Consider the following 19,159-nt stretch of genomic DNA (forward strand, 5'->3'; position numbering starts at 1 on the left):
CAATTTTTGTACCGTTAATGTTTAAGAAACTGTATTTAAATTATGATTTATCTTTGTTTTTATTCTAAATACTGTTCTTTTACTAAATAAAATCACCAGGACTGATTTTCTTGTTCATTTATTATCAGCATATATGTAGGACTCTAAAGTGCGATGGTACTCTAAAGTGCGATGGCCACGCTAAAGTGCGATGGTCTACGCTACAGTGCGATGGTATATGGCACGCTAAAGTACGATGATGTAACGGGAATGGGGTTCAGGCAATGATTTTTGTTTTTTGCTGTGTTCATATTTGTTTTTCGTCTTTTGTGTTGTTTATAAATTCTCTTATAAATTGTTTTACAATAGTAATTTTGTAGTCCTATATAACTGTTTAAGGTCACAATGTTATTAGGTGCATTCATAAATGGCATTTGGTCTTTGGTGGATATTTTTTCGTTGACAATTACACCACATCTTCTTAACTGTTTTTTGTTTGATTATTGTTTTGTAAAGTAAATCAATCCGTTATTTGTTTCGTTTGAATTGCTTTATACTGGTCGTTTTGTTGCCTTTGGTCGTTATAGAACATTATCAATCATAGTATGCTATACTACACATCTGGTCGTTAGTTTCTGTCTTGTTGACGAGTATCCATATCTTTCACAGAAATAACGGAACCATATTTAGAAAAAATGTTTTACAAAATAATTCAATTAGAGAGTTAAAAAGTAGCTTTTATTTCACGCAAGAACATGAGACGAGATTAAAAACATTCTAAATTAAATTTGGAAGAATTTTAAAGTACTTTGACACTTGGTGTATTTTGTCGGGTTTTTTTTTACAGTATACACCTTACTATCGTCAGTTTCTCTGTTTATCAGAAGTTTGTTTGTCCCGTACACTAACAAAAACACGTTTATCCCCGCCTACACAGCGAGATCAACGGTTTGCATACCTGTTACTGTTGAGGATATTTTGGGGAAATAACTCCTCTGCATACACACTCTCCTAGCACCGACCAAAACATTCTGGATTAGGATCATTTAATTTGTTTCTCTTTTCAATTAAAAAAAAATCCTTCATCTGCACAAACATTCTTTTTACCGGCATGTCGATTTCTATTTGTACTGAAACGTCTTGAAACGTCATAATGATACTTGACGTTAAACGTCCATAATTTCGCGAACATCCACACTTTAGCGTATCAAACTATCGCACTTTAGCGTAGGCCATCGTACTTTAGCGTGACCATCGCGTTTTAGCGTCCTCATCGCACTTTATATATATTAAACACCAAATTTCACGTATATTGATTGATAGTTAGAGAATATACATTCATATCGAATAAACAAAATTAAAAGAAAAAAAATCAAAATCAATTGCCCCCCAACTAGTAAAATGTTTTATTTTCTGTACATATTATTTCAAAGTTGATGTGTGGAATAAGAGTAAAATAAATATATAGAACACCATCATGATCTAATTGACCGTTCAAAATATCTGTAAAAGAGATGATAACAGAGAGGTTTTCTGTCTTTATTGTCATTAACATAATTTTCATTCTTTTCATCGAGTAATTTCCGACATATAATTGCAAGAAGCAAAATGATTGCAGACATTAGTAGAACCGGATCATCGTACCCCTTCCAAATCAACCCCTTCTTGACAGGGTTCGTGTTGTTGTTCAGCATAAAATTACTAGTGACTGTCATACAAGTGAGAGGTTTAGCTAGCTATACAACCAAGTTTTATTCACGATTTTCAATATAAGAAAATACATTTACCAAGTCAGGAATGTAACAGCTATTGTCCATACGTTGTGTGTGTAAGCGTTTGTTTGCTATTTGATTGCGGACTTTCCGTTTTGAATTTTCCTTGGAGTAGATAGTGGTTTGTTTGGGCTATCATGTCCTTTTTTCTTCAAATTGTGTTCTTTTATACTAATAGCTGTTTACTCTTTTAAAACTTTTCCCCCCTGTGAAATAGAATTTTAAGCTGACTGAAATTTACTCTAGAAGTTTTAGTGCAAATTTGTCGTTACATCAGGTGTTACACTAATGTTGCATACACTTACCGAATTTTTACATCTCTAAATAAAAACAATTGTATCACATGGGCTTTAATTGTTTTATTATGCAATAATCACATGATGTGTCCTTCATTTCGTTATAATAGTAAACATGGTAAATGCAATACCTATATGTGTTATCTGGAAACAACATTATGCCACGTATTTAGTAAATGTTAAACTATATATGCGATGCACTGAAATGATATCGCATGCATATTATTTTATTCAAGTTTATTTCATAATACTTTATTGGTTGGTGAATTTCAAAGCTTTTAAACGACATGTTTTCGTTTTACTTTTGATACTAAAGTTCACTATAATAGTAAGAAACGGTTTATATAATTGACATGATTCATCATAAGAAAAAGTTCCAGTAGACGAAAATGAACATAAAACAATAAACATAGATGATGAAATGTTCATCACACGGTTGAATATAAGAACATCATGCTCAAGAGATAAATTTATGTACATAGAACTTTTACCCGTTTCACGATCATCTCTTGCATTGCTACATCAGAAGTTTTTCATTGGACTCTATGCAAAATGTGTTTGATTATCATGAAGATATGAATGATCTTTTTAAAACATAAAACATGTTCTATCTGCTTATTCTTTTTCAACACCTTTTACATCTCCCAATTTGTTTGTGGAAGGGTTCGTGTTTCTAAGTCTTTAGTGTTCTATTAAGTTATTTTGCAGACAGTATTTTGTCCTTTCTTTTTTTTTGTTCTTTGTCATGATATTGTCAGATATAACTTCATCTAAAAAAAAATAATTAGCCGTTTCGTATCTTTTGCATTCTCTTTTATCTGGCAAGATATAAAAACAAGATTCAATCAAAAGTAGAAAATACATAGAGCTCATAATACAATAATACAGAAAACGTATATAAGGTAAGTGTTGGTGTTATAAATTCAATAATTATAATAAGCTGTATCTAAAATAAAACTTACCAAAAAACACTTTATATCTTTAAAGTAACTATACAATGTGAGATGTATAAAAACATATCATTGATACCAGGCTGATAATTTGTTACGTAAAATGCGAGTTTCGTCAACCTAAGACTTATCATTGGCACTCAATTAAAACACGAAAGGCCACATCAAACACGAATTTAAAGAGTATACCAAGCTAAACAAATTTTGCTAAGACATATCAAATTCGAAGGCAGGAAATGATACCCTACATGATGGGATTAAAGTGTCAATGTTATATAATGTAGTGACAAAAAGTAGCATTACAGGTTAATTGAGTTCAATTGAAAAAAAATGACATTTTTAAATATTTGTTTAAAAAAGGAAATTTCTAATTCTGTTCATTATGAACTATTATCACTGTTGCATTTGGCCGCTTGTGGAGAGTTGTCTCATTGGCAATGATACCACATCTTCTTAAGTGAACTATTTCTTTGATTAAATGTACATTTTGTAAAGATAAATAGATTTTTTTTTGTTTCATCGTCAAACTCCTTCAGTTTGAATAAACTTTTAACTGCTGAATAGTTTTAAATTTCTGTTACATGCGTAAGTCACAAAATTATCTTCATCATCAGTATAAATTTAGTTGATATTCTGCTGTATTTGTCTGAAAATAACATATATCAACAATCTATCTCGTTTTGTTAGATATTATGATACTTCTTTATGCAACTTTCTTAAACTGCTACTTTGCTCAAAGTTCTTAATCATAAAACAGGCTCGGACTTCTCTTAAACTGAGTTTTACTGTGCGTACTGTTTTGCTTTTGTTTTTCTACATTGGCTAGAGGTAAAGAGGGAGGGCTGAAATTTCCAAAAAACATGTTTAACCCCGCCGCATTTTTGCGCTTGTCCCAAGTCAGGAGCCTCTGACCTTTGTAAGTCTTGTATCATTTTTTATTTTAGTAATGTGTATAATTCAGAGTTTAGTATGACGTCCATTATCACTGAACTAGTATACATATTTGTGTAGAGGCGAGCTGAAGGACACCTCCGGGTGTGGGAGTTTCTCGCTGCATTGAAGACCCATTGGTAGCCTTCGGCTGTTGTCTACTCTATGGTCGGGTTGTTGTCTCTTTGACACATTCCCCAGTTCCATTCTCAATTTTATTAATATATTTATAATGTCTCCACAGGTAAGTGTTGGATTTAAACCAGATACAGTAAGTTTTCAAAAGTGATAAAGGAAAATTTCAGTTTAAACATCAGTCTTCTTAGTGACAATTTTGTGTGCATGTAAATGCGACAGAAAATTGGATAGACATAAATTACGAATAATTGTTGGTAGCCTACCAAATATAATACTTGAAATAAAGGGTTTTAAATGTTTTTAAAAGGGGGATTGGATCTAAAAATATAGCAAGCACAATAAATTATATTTAACATGTTTAATACCAGTCAAAAAAGAGGGACGAAAGATACCAAAGGGACAGTCAAACTCACAAATCTAAAACAAACCGACAACGCCATGGCTAAAAATGAAAACGACAAACAGAAAAACAGAAAACAATAGCACACATGACACAACATAGAAAAGTAAAGAATAAACAATGTTAAATAAAACAAAAGATGCGTTACAAATCCTCTTCGGCGTCCGTCCGTTATATATATATGCACGTAAAGTGTTTACATCTCTGATAGTTAATTTTTAAGTTTATATTTGTATACTAGTTATCATTGAAAATCTAAGATGTGCTTTTTGTTTTATTTAACATTGTATATATCTTTTACATTTGAATTTCACAGGCGTAAATTTGTTTAAGGTTCATCATACCCTTTTGGCTAATACGGCCGTATTTACACCACAAATTTTACTCTGAGTACAGACAAACCTATGCACCTGCAAAAGTTTTAAGGGATGGCAGGAACTAGATATATAAATTTTAAATTTATTTTATGGTTTAGAAAATTATAAACTTTACTAGATTTTAGTATTCAGTTGTTTTCGTTCCTGCAGACGGTGCCAAAATGATCTAAGTTTGGAAAGAGGTTTGAGAATCTCCCCTCATATACTTAATGTTGTGAGTAGTATTGATTTAAATGGACAATAGGTGGACAATATACATCTGCAGACAATATGTGATTTAAGCTGTGTAACTGAGTGGATCGTATCAAATTATACTCGGGTGTTTGTTTATTTTGCTATCTTCTGCAGACTGGTAAAAACTGGCCATCTAAATCCAGGTATGTTTTTAATTTTCTGAAACGTATACTACATATAACTTTTATATATCTAGTTCCTGTCATGCCTTAAAACTTTCCTAGATGTACCAGTTTGTCTGTACTCATAGTAAATTTTGAGGTATAAACACGGCCATATTTTTCAATTTCTTATGATGACCCTTAAGAATAGTACGTGTGCACAGTTGTCATAGTGTTTATGGTACATCTAGGGCATTTTAGTGTGATGATTAAGATATAAACATTGTAAACAAATTCTCCCTTATCGTAGTTATCGTAATAAGTCGAGTAATTTTTTTCAAAAGTCAGTACTTGTTAAGTTGTTCAAATTAAGAAAGCTTAGTCATGTTAGTATGGACGTACCTTTATATCTGTAAGAAGACTAACAAAGATGGTATTTCTTTCAGTTGTACAAGAGCTTATCATTATAGCAAACAACGTAAAAGGCCAATTAACATATATTATTGTATACATTTTCTGTTATCAATATAGTGGAAGATATTAGCAAGCAAAATCGAGGGAATTGTGCAAATGATGATACAAGCATGAAAATTACCATAAAGCATCATTATTATATACTTTTTAAGAAATAACTGCTGGCCATTAAAAAAAAAATAATTTCAAGATGGCCACGGTCATTTTCTGAAATGGCTGTTTTCTTTAGTTTGATAATACTGATTTTTCTGGAAAACTTTTCTTTGAACTTCTTTTAGTAAAAACCAATTATCAGGTTTGGCGGCTGCCTTCCTTACATCACATACTTATTATAAAAAATGAATATTTGACATATCTAGTGTTTGCGCATGCGCGAAAATGTTACAAAATTCTTTCAAAAACATTTGAACTATTCACTATCTATTTATTGTTTTTGGATTTCTAATGATATTATGAATTGGTTTAATAACATTTTTCAAGGTTATGATACACATATGTTTAACACTTTTGCGCATGTGCGAACTATTTATAGACATAGCGATTTGTATGCACTACAAGGCAATTCTCAGGTATTCGATGGATAAGCCGAAAAAGTGGTGAATCCCGGAGAAACATCAATTGTAACAGCAGACCAGCCACTTTTGGAAATGCCTAAGCAGATTCACTGATTTTTACGTAAAATATAAGTTTATCGTCATGTTTGGTGGATTGCACATTGAAATGACTTGTTATAAAACTCTGGGTGATATATTGCGTGATAGGTGATGGACATGTTGTCTTACTGGAGCCAATATTGCAACACCAAGAACAGCAGATTATTTTTATGTACGTTCAAATGTACCTAGGACTAGACAGACGCATCAGACAACTGCATGTATTTTGCTAAAACTGTTAATTTCGGATTACGAAAGCTAAACTCAGAATGTATAATTATGTCATGATTCTGTGACGTTCAATGATTTAAAAGACTGGTAAATAGAGTCATCTCGACCACAGTTTCATTCCTGGCGTTCAATTATAAATGAGAACTTTTTCTGATTTTGGTATAATGCTCATTTCATGAGTGAGATTTCGTACTTTACAAACAGTCCATATAAAGCATGATAGCGTATTGTTTTAGGTCTTGATCGTGTAAATTATGCTCGATCGTTACCGACCCATCTCCAAGATATGACTTCCCTTCCCGAACATTACCCACAGGTGACAATGGAATTTGAAAATGATAATGTCACTGTACGTAATTAAGACCAGCAAATTCCTTCCTTATAACACAATTGATCAGGCACAAAAACAGAATAATGAAATTGTGAACGGCGATGTTGGTGCCATAGGATTAACCGAAGTTCCAATTTAGACAAATGGATGGTAGCTGGACCAGGAGTCAGTATACTAGAAGATGAATTTGAAAGATCTTATGGTTTGGGTCATTCTATAACAGATGAACGACCTAATGAAGACTCTACGAAAACACAAAAAGATGTCTTTAAACAGCTTTAAAGACTTTGTAAAGTGATGAACGAGTTTGGAAATTTTTTTGTAGAACAGTTGTCAGATTTGTAAAAAAAAAACCTCCATTTAGGAAAATGTTGAACAGGTTAGATATGTAAATAAACTCCAAGATATTGTTCCAAACAATACAAAGATCTTTTGAAGCAAATGCAAAACAAAGGAGAACCTGCTTCTTATAACCAAATAAAAAATATCAACTTCTTTTTTTTTGGTCGCAATATGAAACTAGAGACGTCTTTGTCAAAAACATAACTAGAGAACCTTAAAAGTGATTGGGAAACTTTTCTAGACTTTTCATTTCTTGTCACAACAGTTTTACTTGGAATATTTCTTTATCCATAAAAACCAAATTTCTCCTCCGTCTTTATCTCAGGATGTTTCTTGAAATAGTGGTTTAAATCGCAGCATATGGGTTTACTTGAAACATTCTGCGATTTTCTGATCCAAATTCGGACGCATTTATTGTTGGTGGGGCAGCAATGGTTAATTCACAAAAATATGACGTGATTATGCAAATAATGTCATACTGCCTTAAATAAAATCTTGCAGCGATAAGTATTCAAGAGTAGACATTGTATTTGATGTTTACTTAATGAATAATTTAAAGGCGGGGACAAGACAAAGGCAAGGTTTTTGTGACAGATGTAAAGGTGTTTGTTCTGGTAGAACACCAAGGGTTTGGAGTAGTTTTCTCTGTGAAGATGACAACGAAATGAAACTGTTGACGATTCTTGCTGACAAAATTGCTTTTTAAGAGACTAATCAAAATGTGTATGCTACTCATGGTAAAAATGTTCTTTGCAATTTCAATAAGAATACTTCCTATCTAACCCTTGAAATAATGAAGAAGCAGATACACGAATGTTTGTCCATGTTCGGCATGATTATGAAAAGTGTTGTAAAATGTAATTTTAGGTAGTACTGACACAGACGTAATAGTATCAAGAATAAAAGTAATAGCAAAACAAGGTAGAACACATTGTGGATAGGTTTTGGAAGGAATAAAGACTTTTGGTGGCTTCCTGTACGTGACTTATCAAATGCTTTTGGTCCTTGTGTAGCTGCTCTTCCTTTCGTCCATGCATTCATTGGATGTGACACTTTGTCGAATTGTCGTGGGAAAGGGAAGAGGTCAGCTTGGCTAACAATGGAAGGTTTTTCAGATGTAAAGGACGTTTTTTGTTTGCTCAAGTATGAAGCGAGGCACGATGTGAATTGTTTTCCAGGAAGCAGCGGCATTGTGTTGCAATTCCGCCTACAAAAGGTTCTTTTCCAGAGCACATCAAAAGAGAAGTAAATCAAGGAGGAGTTGTTTTGGCTCAGCCTGATTCATGTATTCGACAGGTACATGTACCAAGTCATGAACACCAGAGTTAGATTAAAGAAAGAATCAATGACAGTTGGAAACCGAAATGGACTTCTTTGACTGCCGTTGCATCCTCGTGTCAGGAACTTTTGCAATGTGGAGGCAAAAATCCAGCTGTGTTGGTAACTGTAAATGCTACCGTTCAAGCCTTTCTTGTACGGGTTCTTGAATAGACAATTGTCAGATAATTATAAGATGAGCAACCTGTCTTTCTTACCAAATTAGGCATTTAAACTTAACAAAGAGTGTTATCACTTGTTAAGTTGATGGAAAAAATGTTGCCGGCATTTTGAAACCGGAAGTCACCTTTAGTTTCATTAATGTACTGTCTAGTCGTAATTTAGGAACTGTGATTTACTTTTTATCAAAATTAACATTGGATTTTACATATAACACACCTTTTAAAGGATTAACGAATTATTGCCAATTTGTAATGACGCCATTTCCAAAATGTTTGGTGGCCATCTTGAAAAATAGATTTTTTTTTCTGGCCAGCAGCGGATTTTTTATAAGTATCATTTAGTCAACCTTTATACCAAATTGCATGTTTGTATCACGATTTGCACAATTATGTCCATAATATCTCCCACTATAATAGTAAATTTGAATTTCATGTTAATCGGCATGTTTTCTGTTTTTAGGATTATTTAAAAGAGATTAAAACATACAAAAAGTACAAAAAGTACATTTAAAAACCAAAGGTCCGAAAAACAATCGTTTACAAAACATTGTATAGATGTATAAATGTCTAGGCTCCGTGTTGAAGATCGTACCTTGACCTATATAATGGTTTACTTTTATAAATTGTAACCTGGATGGAGAGTTGTCTCATTGGCACTCATACCACATTTTTCTATATATAAAGATACATTTGTTTATATAACTTCAAACTGAGCAATACGAACCATATCAAAAACTTGGAGAGAAAATGGTTGTTCCAGAAGGGTACAGATGACCCCAGCTTTGTTCCAAAATATTTATAGTTCCCTTCATAGTTACTATTCATATAGGCCCATGTTTTTCAAAATAGTATAAATGATCGCGTTTAGTTATCAAATAGTTCGCTTCTATGTATGTTGGGGTTTGTTTTTGTTGCACTTCAGTGTTCCTGGAGTTCTTTTGTTAACTTCTCGTAGTTGATGTGTTTTCCTCGGATTTAGTTTATAACTCGGATTTGTTTTCACTCAATTGATTAATAAATTTTGAACACAGATATACTTCTGTTGCCTTCATTAAGGTTGTAAGGAACAAAGAAATTTGTTTTGCATTTCAAACATTTCAAATACGTTTGCAGTGATCTGCCAGTCAAAAAAGAAGGAGTAAACAGGGGTTTTAGATATGTTATTTTTTCATACATACAGTTTGACATGTTTTACATTTCAATATTTTTAGTAAGAGTTGCTGAACTGCTTGCTCATGATGTTTGATTACTCCTCTTGCAGGTTAAAACAGTACACGAACATTGTATTCGTTCACAATTTATTTCCTCCGTATAAAAGGATTACAACTTTTATTTAGAGGACAAGTTATATCAATATTGTTTGTCTCGCGTATAAATAGTATTATGTATCGGTCATTTTGGATATTCAATCCATTCCAATGAAGGTATCTCGTGGTCAACGCAGTTGGTTTGGAATTACTATTTTGAAAATTCATGATTATAAAAAATAATTCGCCAAAAACCAGTGCATAGCCCTCAAGTATTATTAAAAGAAATGATCGGGAAAAGGTAAGAAGTATTATGTATCTTTAAAAAGATGTTCTATCATTCAACCGTTTGATCATCATTTTCAACTTTATCGCATTTTGGGTGAACTTTTTCTATGCTGGGACGTATCATGAAATTTCCTTAAACGGATGAAAGAGTAGTGAATGTCAAATGTAAAAAGTGTGGGTGTCTTGTATATGATTTGACATATGATCAATCTTCTATGTGTGCCATCCGAAGACAGTAGTCTTTTGGTCAGTGGTTTTTGGTAGTTGCTGTATATCATATTTGTTTTCCGTTAATTATTTTGAACATACATCAGGCCGTAATTTTTCTCGTTTGAGTTTGTTATATATTTGTCAGTTCGATGCCTGTATAGCTGATTATGCGTTATTGGTTTGACACATTATTGAAGGCCGTACAGTGACCTTTAAAATCTTTATTTTTATAGACAGCGTTATTTGAAATAAACTTTAACAATTCAATAAGCATACTGTATATTAAAAGTACACCGCTTATTCATATCAATAGATGAAAAATAAATGTGTTGCATAATTCTTTTTTCAGATAACACAGATAATTATAGGTATTTTAAGTTACTATCATAAAGGTGTGCACATGTCATGTGAATACTGCATAATAAAACAAGTTAGACCTATATAACACAATTGTCTTTACTAAGAGGTGTAAAAAATTCGGCAAAGGGTATCCTCGAGGGTATCACTAGTGAAACGCATGATGAAACTACACAAAAAGTCATGTGTTATCTTACTAATATAGAAAATGCCATGTCTGCATATTTTTAAATTATCACCAAAAATATATATGTATATGGCCAAAACGAAAAACGATAGATGGACAAACAATGTCTTTCTACAAACGACTGAATAACGTACATAAACCTCATTAAAACCGGTGTCATCAGGAAGGGAAAGATGACCCTGTTCATCTAATGGCATCCGTCATGTCGTAAATTGTCAGTAAAAGTCGACGATATCTCGCAATCAATGGTGCCACGGTGAACCAGAACCTGAGGGCGACCGTAGAATTTTAATTTGAAGGAACACTTTTAAACTTTTACATTACATGTACGAACTGTTGGTGAAATCGCGTCCTTGTAAACAGCAACCTTTTTTCAGTAAAATACAAGCTATGGAAAAAAAAATGAAACATGATATCTAATTGGTCTAATAAATATGATGTTTTTTATCAAGGGTTTCCGTCCGGTACGGGATTAGATTCTTAAGTAGGAGAGTGATAAAAGAAACCAACCAAGACAGTAAAATATCCCGGAATATGTATGATTTTGAACACGTACCATGTCATTTAAACCATCTGATCCTTCAGTGAAAACACTTAGTAACCAAATTAGGATCTATCAATAGGTTGTTGTATATATTAACTGGTTTCATATCTTATCAACTTTGAAAAAAGTTTGTTCAGAAAAATATACATATTGTTTTTGAGTAGTGGGTGGTGTGTTTTCCTGATTTTGTTTTTTATCTTAATTTTGCTTTATTCTTTATGTGTGCGGTTTATTAATTAATTTTTGTATTGCTATTAATTTGGGGGGGGGGGGGGGTAATTATTTTGTGTTATGGTGGTTTACTTATAATATGCATTTCTATTCTTTTACTTTTCGTTACGATAGGGGAAATTTGGCATTCAATCTCTGCTGTTGCACATTATAAAAATATACATATTATAATAACTTGGAATTGAGCACAAGTGGTTTTATCAAGTGTAAATAACATTAGATCAATTTAAAACTTTTAACAATAACTTAACATAAAAATATATAACAAAGATAACTCTAAATTTAAATAAAATATAAACATTAATGGTTCGAGAGCAGTTTTACCACTATTCCTTCAAATTTTTTATTACCGCATTTATGTTAGAAGTTCTAAAAGAGAACGATTTATGTTTACATTTATATATTAATATACAGTGTATGAATAAAAATACAATTATGAGAATAGTACATGTATGACAAAAGGAAGTAACAATATGCAATATGAAATAGTATAGTCTGTTGTAACCACACAGTAAGTAATACACATGTTTATTTTAGTTCAAAGAATATTTTGTATTTGATATCTTCATTTTAGTTCAAAGAATATTTTGTACTTGGTATCTTCTAAAACATGATAACATTTCTTACAAAGTTCTCTCTATTCACAACAATTGTTTCAACTTATATCTTAAATGTGCCTTCATTGTTGAACGTATCATAGAGTACGTTTCTACATTTAAATTAGAAATTAATACTTTTACTAATCGTTCTTCAATTCAGACAATTTTAAAGTATTCTGGAAATATCTCAGCACATTATAGCTTTTACGGTTCCTTTGATAAAAGCTCTACAGATTGGACATCTTCTCAATGCTGGAGCACAGTTAATGCATGCAGCTATGTGACCACATGGGAGAAAAACAATGGCCACCGGTTCGTCTAGACAAATCTTACAGGTTTGTTGATCTTTTAAATTCCTGTTCTCCTCTTCCAGACTCCTGATAGATACTGAAAGTATAGCTTTACAATGAGATATGCTAGTAAAAAGATAAATCAGTTCATATTCATTCTACTAGTCCTTACTTGCACATAAAAATAGAAATGGTCAATGAAAACAAAATGTAATGGGTGAGATCGTTTTACCCAGGCCTACTTATCAAATGGCTGATAACAAAATAATAAATTATCTTATTTATTTGTCTTGATTGTTACAAAAAATATCTAAAAACTGGGCAAATAATTGTATACAAACTTCTATCAAATGGCGTCTAGTCACAACTTTTTCAATGATTTTCTATTTTTATTGTCTTGTGTTTTATATGTTTGTTTTGCGGGAATCCCTCTTATTTTAATGAATAGAAATATACTCACATTCAAGTGTTGTGTCAATTTGCTCAATGGTGTCTGGTGTTTTGATGAAATGTTCTGTATCGTCTTCTTGTTTTTCTTGTGTTGTGCTATGACTAGCAATAGTCTGCTCAGAGGAGGCATGTTGATTGTCACTCTCTTCTTTTTCACAAATGGTTTCTAATAATAGTGATGCTGTAACATCTGTAAAAACAAGTTTTTGCTTAGTTTACACATATTGGCAAGTAGCTAAGAACATAAATTTATGACAATTGTCTTCTTGTATTTGTTCACTCATATGACTACGATCACACTGTCAATGCACTATGTGTTGTCTTCTTACGCAATCATTGTGATTTTATGATAAATAGTTACATAACACAAAGATGGTAACTTTGTTAAAAAAAGACCCGTGTTTTATCTACAAAAGACTCATCAGTGATACACAAAACAAATGTAAACACGGTTAATCTAATTCCAATTCAACGATGTTGGTATTCTGTCGATGTAATATTACCAGTACTATATGAAGCCTAAGGTATACATTCTAAAATGTCTTCATCTTTTTATGTAGATACCTGAATGACACAGAAATCATTGTGAGTAGTATAAATATGTACATACCATGTATTCCGGATTCTTTTAATCTTGCATAGGCTGTCTTTACAACTGCACATTCGTAACCAAAGTCAAGAATGGTTTGTACTGCTGGATTATTTGTGTATTCATTTAATCCACTAGGTGAATACTTGTGTTCTTTTTCAGCCACCTGAAATATTAAGCCAAACAAACGTCAATTGATGGAATCAACATTAAGATAAAAATGCAAAATATATGCATACAAATAAGATTGTGTTGTCTACGTTACATTAGCTTATTTTTCATAGCGTAATAAATTGAAGTGTCCACTGTTTGATTTGTACTTACATTTTTAGTTATCTCTGGATTTTCCCCTTGTTGAACAGCCTCAATAAACTTCTCTCCCTTGCACTGTATAACAAATGGACACTTAGGATACCATCGAGCATGTTCTGTCCAAGGCAAATCTCCTTCCTCCCATCTTCTTAGACCTCCTCCACAGAAAAAGCATCTGCAATGATCCTCGATACCTTAATATAAAGATTTAAAATTCATTGTTTCTATAATGTTAAATACGAAAATATTTGTTCTCGGAAAGGCAACGCGGAATCTTTATAAAACCGTATATAAACATACCTCTCGTTTTTCGGACTTATTAAGATGCCTCTCCGTCTCAATCTTCAAAACCTGGAAAATAGTCTTAAAAAGATATTGATTGGAATAATGTTTCACGTTAAGTTTTAATATGTTTCTTAATCTTTATGTAATTTTTTAATATTGACAGCTTTATCCTTAGATATAAAACCGATACATAATAAGATTTAATAAAATTAAACAACAGAAACTTACCGGTGTAAAAGAAACCTGCATTGATCAGTTCTTCTGGCGTTTGAGTCAAGTATAAAGGCCAGTTATCAAATGATGACAATCGAGTTGTCTTTATAGCAAATTTAGGATATTTAGGTTTTTCAAGACAAATGCCGATGCTCATTGGTGCCGTATTTGAAGCCGAAGATCGCGCAGTATTTTCAATTGCATGTGTTGAAGTTAGTTGTTGGGCAACATTTGTCGCCGGTATGTGAATGAGACCAGTTGTGTTGTTTCTAGAGTAAACGGTTTGCGTTTGGTTCGTCTTTATCTGTGAAGAAAAGTATTCTGCTCTTTCCCGCGGCATTGACGTTTCGGTATTTTCACGATTTCTGTCAACCGTAACAGAATTTTCACGATTCGTGACAACTGTGAAAGTATTTTCATTATGAGCTCTTGATTCATTTCTATGTTGTTCTTTTACAAACGGATAATGTTTCTCATTGACCACTGATAAATTTTCAGAATCTGCAGCGTTTCCACATGCGCCTCCCGATGATGCATGTCCACCATATGTAGAATAAGTCCGCACATCATCTTGCTTTGAAATTTCACTTATATTCTTCATAACAAACGGACATTTAGGTGCCTTTTGCTTGTGAATTAGTTTTGGATCATCTATTGGTTTCCAATCTTTATGTGTTAAGCCACAAAAATAGCAGGTAACTTCGTCTCCGTTTCCGTCATAGTAAAATCCAGCTCCGGCGAGTCGTATTACTGAATGACATGTCTGTGGGTACGATGCGAAACTTGATAATCTACACCATTCAAATTGCATAGCTTCCTTTTCACTACCCGAATGTTTCTGTTGATCCACAAATTTATGATATTCCTCAGGTTCCAACAAATACGTATTCAAAAACGTTTTTGGGTAGAAATGCAATGTTCTCACAAATCTTTGCAACCAGGCTTTACTTTTTGAAATAAAGTTAACCTCTTTTGCCATGTTAGGCTTCATTTGTTTATTCCTCATTTTATAACACGCCAAATGACTTTTCGTATATTTCTGTGATGCATCCATGAATTCGTTTTGAAATGTTTTGATACAAGCCATAACACAGCTAATTATTGTAACAGCTGCTGCAAAGTTGGTTTTCAGTATTTCCTGTTTAATGAAAGTTTTCTCTGTGTCATCCTTGCTTGTGGCTGATGTTGTTGAATTCTCATCATTTGTAAACTGACCATTTCTTATGTTCGAGTTGTCTATGTCAAGATGAATTACGTCCCTTTCAATTGCCTTGTCTTCTTGCTCTTCATTGTTTATAGGTACTGCCATATCCATCCAAATAAGTTTTTCTACTTATAAAAAATACAAACCTTTATAAAGCAGGCAATTATTTTGTCGTGTATAATGTATGCATATACAAAATAAATAGTATTTTAATTCTTTTCGGCATACATTTATATACAAATTTTACAGAGTCGCCAGTTTATTCTGGAAAACTAAAATGCTAAAACTGGTTTTATGCAGTATAAGTTAGAGTTATCTTTCTTTATATCTTATACAGTTGTTGAAAACGTGTAAATTCCATGTTGTATCTCCTCGTTTTTAGTAACTTCGTGTTTGTAATGAGCCTTGAGATGAAAATCAATAAAAGTGTATATTATGCACAGTAAGAAATAACGCAGTTTGAAGTAATGCAGACAAGAAAGATTAAATCAGCCAGTTAAGTAAGCAAACGACAATGGTATAAGATTTCGTTCCTTTATTACTTAAAAGATCTACTCTGACAGTAATTTCGAACCTAATTATATTCACTTAAAATCATAACCGTTAAAACAGATAAACCATTAATAACTAGCTTAAGATGGTAATGACAAAAATCAACACATTTACCATTAAACCAGTAATTTACGCTTTATTATTTTATATTCCTATATTCTTACAGAACGATAGGTCATTCTTTCAGAGAATCAACCCGTAGGATTCCATGTTTCAATGACATATGCTTCAAGGCATAAAATAATGACCTATTTGAGGTCTTTATTTTCCTTGATAGAATTGCAAACTTTAATTTACTTCAAAATTTAATTCGTAAAATAGAATGCTTATTCTGCAAATCTTTGTTGAAAATCATATTTCTTGTACGGTACATAAATCAAATACTAGTAATGCATATTTTAAAGTTTTACTTGTCGTAGAACACACCTCGGGTGTCAGGATTGCCCAAAGAAAGACCTCCCTACCGTCGGTCTTTCATTTGATGAACCCTGACACCCCTCGGTATATTATAATATATCAAATATATAACACTAGCTTATTTGACGGGGTTGTATTCATACAAATAAACTCATCATAGATACCAGGACTCATGTTTTCATATACGCCAGACGCGCGTTTCGTCTACAAAAGACTCGTCATTGACGCTCGAATCCAAGAAAGTTTTAAAAGACCAAATAAAGTACGAAGTTGAAGAGCATTGAAGATTAAAATTACTAAAAGTTTTGCCAAATCCAGCTTAAGTTTTCTATGCCTGATGTAGAAAAGTCTTAGTATTTCAAAAATTCTAAATTTTGTAAACAGTTAATTTATGAATATAACCATATCAATGATAATTCATGTCAGCACAAAAAGTGTTGACTACTGGGCTGATGATACCCTCGGGGAAATAAATCTCCACCAGCAGCGGCATCGACCCAGTGGTTGTAAATAAACTCATCATAGATGCCAGGACTAAAAATTTTCAATTACGCCAGACGCGCGTTTCGTCTACAAAAGACTCATCAGTGCCGCTCGAATCCAAAAAAGTTTAAAAGACCAAATAAAATACGAAGTTGAAGAGCATTGAGGATTAAAATTCCTAAAAGTTTTGCCACATCCAGCTAAAGTATTCTATGCCTGATGTAGAAAAGCCTTAGTATTTCAAAAATTCTAAATTTTGTAAACAGTTAATTTATGAATATAACCATATGATGTTGCCAGCATGATGGCCATCGTATTCAGTCCAATGTTAAAGATCATCGTTAAAGTGTTTTACTTTAATGGTATTATGATGTAGTTCATATTTGCTCATTTAGTTTGAGTATATATGATTACGTGATTATTGACGTAATGTATAGTTCAATTTGGGTTGAGGGTTTTGGTTTTAAAAATATGATTTTATGAATAATCGAGTTCTATACTCATGATACTGAAGCATATTCTTACATTAGATATATACGGAATGTGTTGCATTCACAAAACATTTTAAACATTAAAACGTTTAAACGTTATTTTAAAGTAAAAATTGCATTTTTTTTTAATTCTAATGAACATCACAAATTTATTCAAAATTATTTAAACTTACCTTGATAATAAACAAGGAAGTAAAATTTAAAACTAGCACACGCTTGTTAGATTTGTTTATATAGTACTCATTTGACCTTGAACTTGTTTACATGGTATTCTTCGTTTTTGCTGTAGTTTTCCAGAAGTATCGATTAATTTCTGGCTGCTTCGACATCGATGATTTTTCTTTAGTTAAACAAAAGCGATTTTTAAAAAGTGAGAGATGAAAAAACACTAAGAAAACTAACATGACTAGCTCAAACTGCAAAGGAAAATTCAAAACGGAGTCATTTCAGCTTTGTCTGCATCGCACAGTTAACCGAACAGAAAACAATGGTCATATTCCTGACTTAGCATATGCATTTCCATTTAAAGAAAAAGTGTACTAGTATTAAATCTGTAGACTTCGAATTTCACAATGTTCTGAGACAAAGTTACATATTAAAAAGCTACGATTTGATCACCTACTGGTTTATTTCAGGAAACAATTCTCATTGACAATTTATGAGTACTGGTAAATTTACACGTTTTGATTGGAACATCCGAGACCATGACTTTACCTCATCTTGTTATTGGCAGATGAACCGTACTTGTAAAGTAAAGAAACTGAATACTACTGTTAGTCTAAGAATGGAGTTCATATGTATACATGCAAACAAAGAACAAAAAAGTCTATATCATATTTCGAATGTTTTTATGATAGGTAAATGAGGGGTGAAAGATACCAGATGGACAGTCGAACTCATACATCGAAAATAAACTGACAACGGCATGGCTACAAAATTAAAAGACAAATAGACAAAAATAGTACACAAAAACTCGGGAGGATCTCAGGTAAATCCAATACGGGATTGGAAAGACAACAACAAAGTCATGTTCTTTTTAAACGAAATGAAGGAATACAAGTGAACAAGTTATTGTAACATGTGTGCATTTAACTAGAAGACCAGAGCATTTGCACCATAATTGGGTAAATAACGCCAAACTCGTTGCCGGTTATTATGAATTAATTGAAATATTTAAAATAAGTTTCTAGTTATGGTTGTAAGGTTGTACAGTTAACAAAAAAAAATGAAAGTCATTATACATAAATACATATTTGTGTTTGTTTGAAAAAATAAGATACTTGATTTTTATTCATTTCATCTGTCTTTCCTTCATGTATATTTTGTTGTTATATCTAACCAAAATGCGATATATGAGAAGCTATATTCAACATAATTAACTTTGAGCATCTGTTAGCATAGCACGAATTACCTTGAAGTGAACGCGATATAGTCAATTGCAAATAAATAAATCCAAGTTGAATTCATGTTCTGTTTCTTCTTCGTTTGGACCGGATTTGTAAA

General features: G+C 32.4%; 1 protein-coding gene across 1 annotated transcript; it reads right to left on the reverse strand.

Moving 5' to 3' along the window:
• Positions 1-11,952: 11,952 nt before the first annotated feature.
• LOC139486277 (baculoviral IAP repeat-containing protein 7-like) lies at positions 11,953-17,912 on the reverse strand. Its single transcript, XM_071271089.1, has 6 exons — positions 17,830-17,912; positions 14,525-15,838; positions 14,024-14,205; positions 13,721-13,865; positions 13,121-13,300; positions 11,953-12,757 (listed from the first exon to the last, which is right to left on the reverse strand). Exons 2-6 carry the CDS (start codon positions 15,822-15,824, stop codon positions 12,558-12,560), a joined length of 2,007 nt encoding a protein of 668 aa, XP_071127190.1. The 5' UTR covers positions 15,825-15,838; positions 17,830-17,912; the 3' UTR covers positions 11,953-12,557.
• Positions 17,913-19,159: the final 1,247 nt, after the last annotated feature.

This window comes from Mytilus edulis, chromosome 1 (assembly GCF_963676685.1).
Source record: "Mytilus edulis chromosome 1, xbMytEdul2.2, whole genome shotgun sequence".
Taxonomy (NCBI): Eukaryota; Metazoa; Mollusca; class Bivalvia; order Mytilida; family Mytilidae; genus Mytilus; species Mytilus edulis.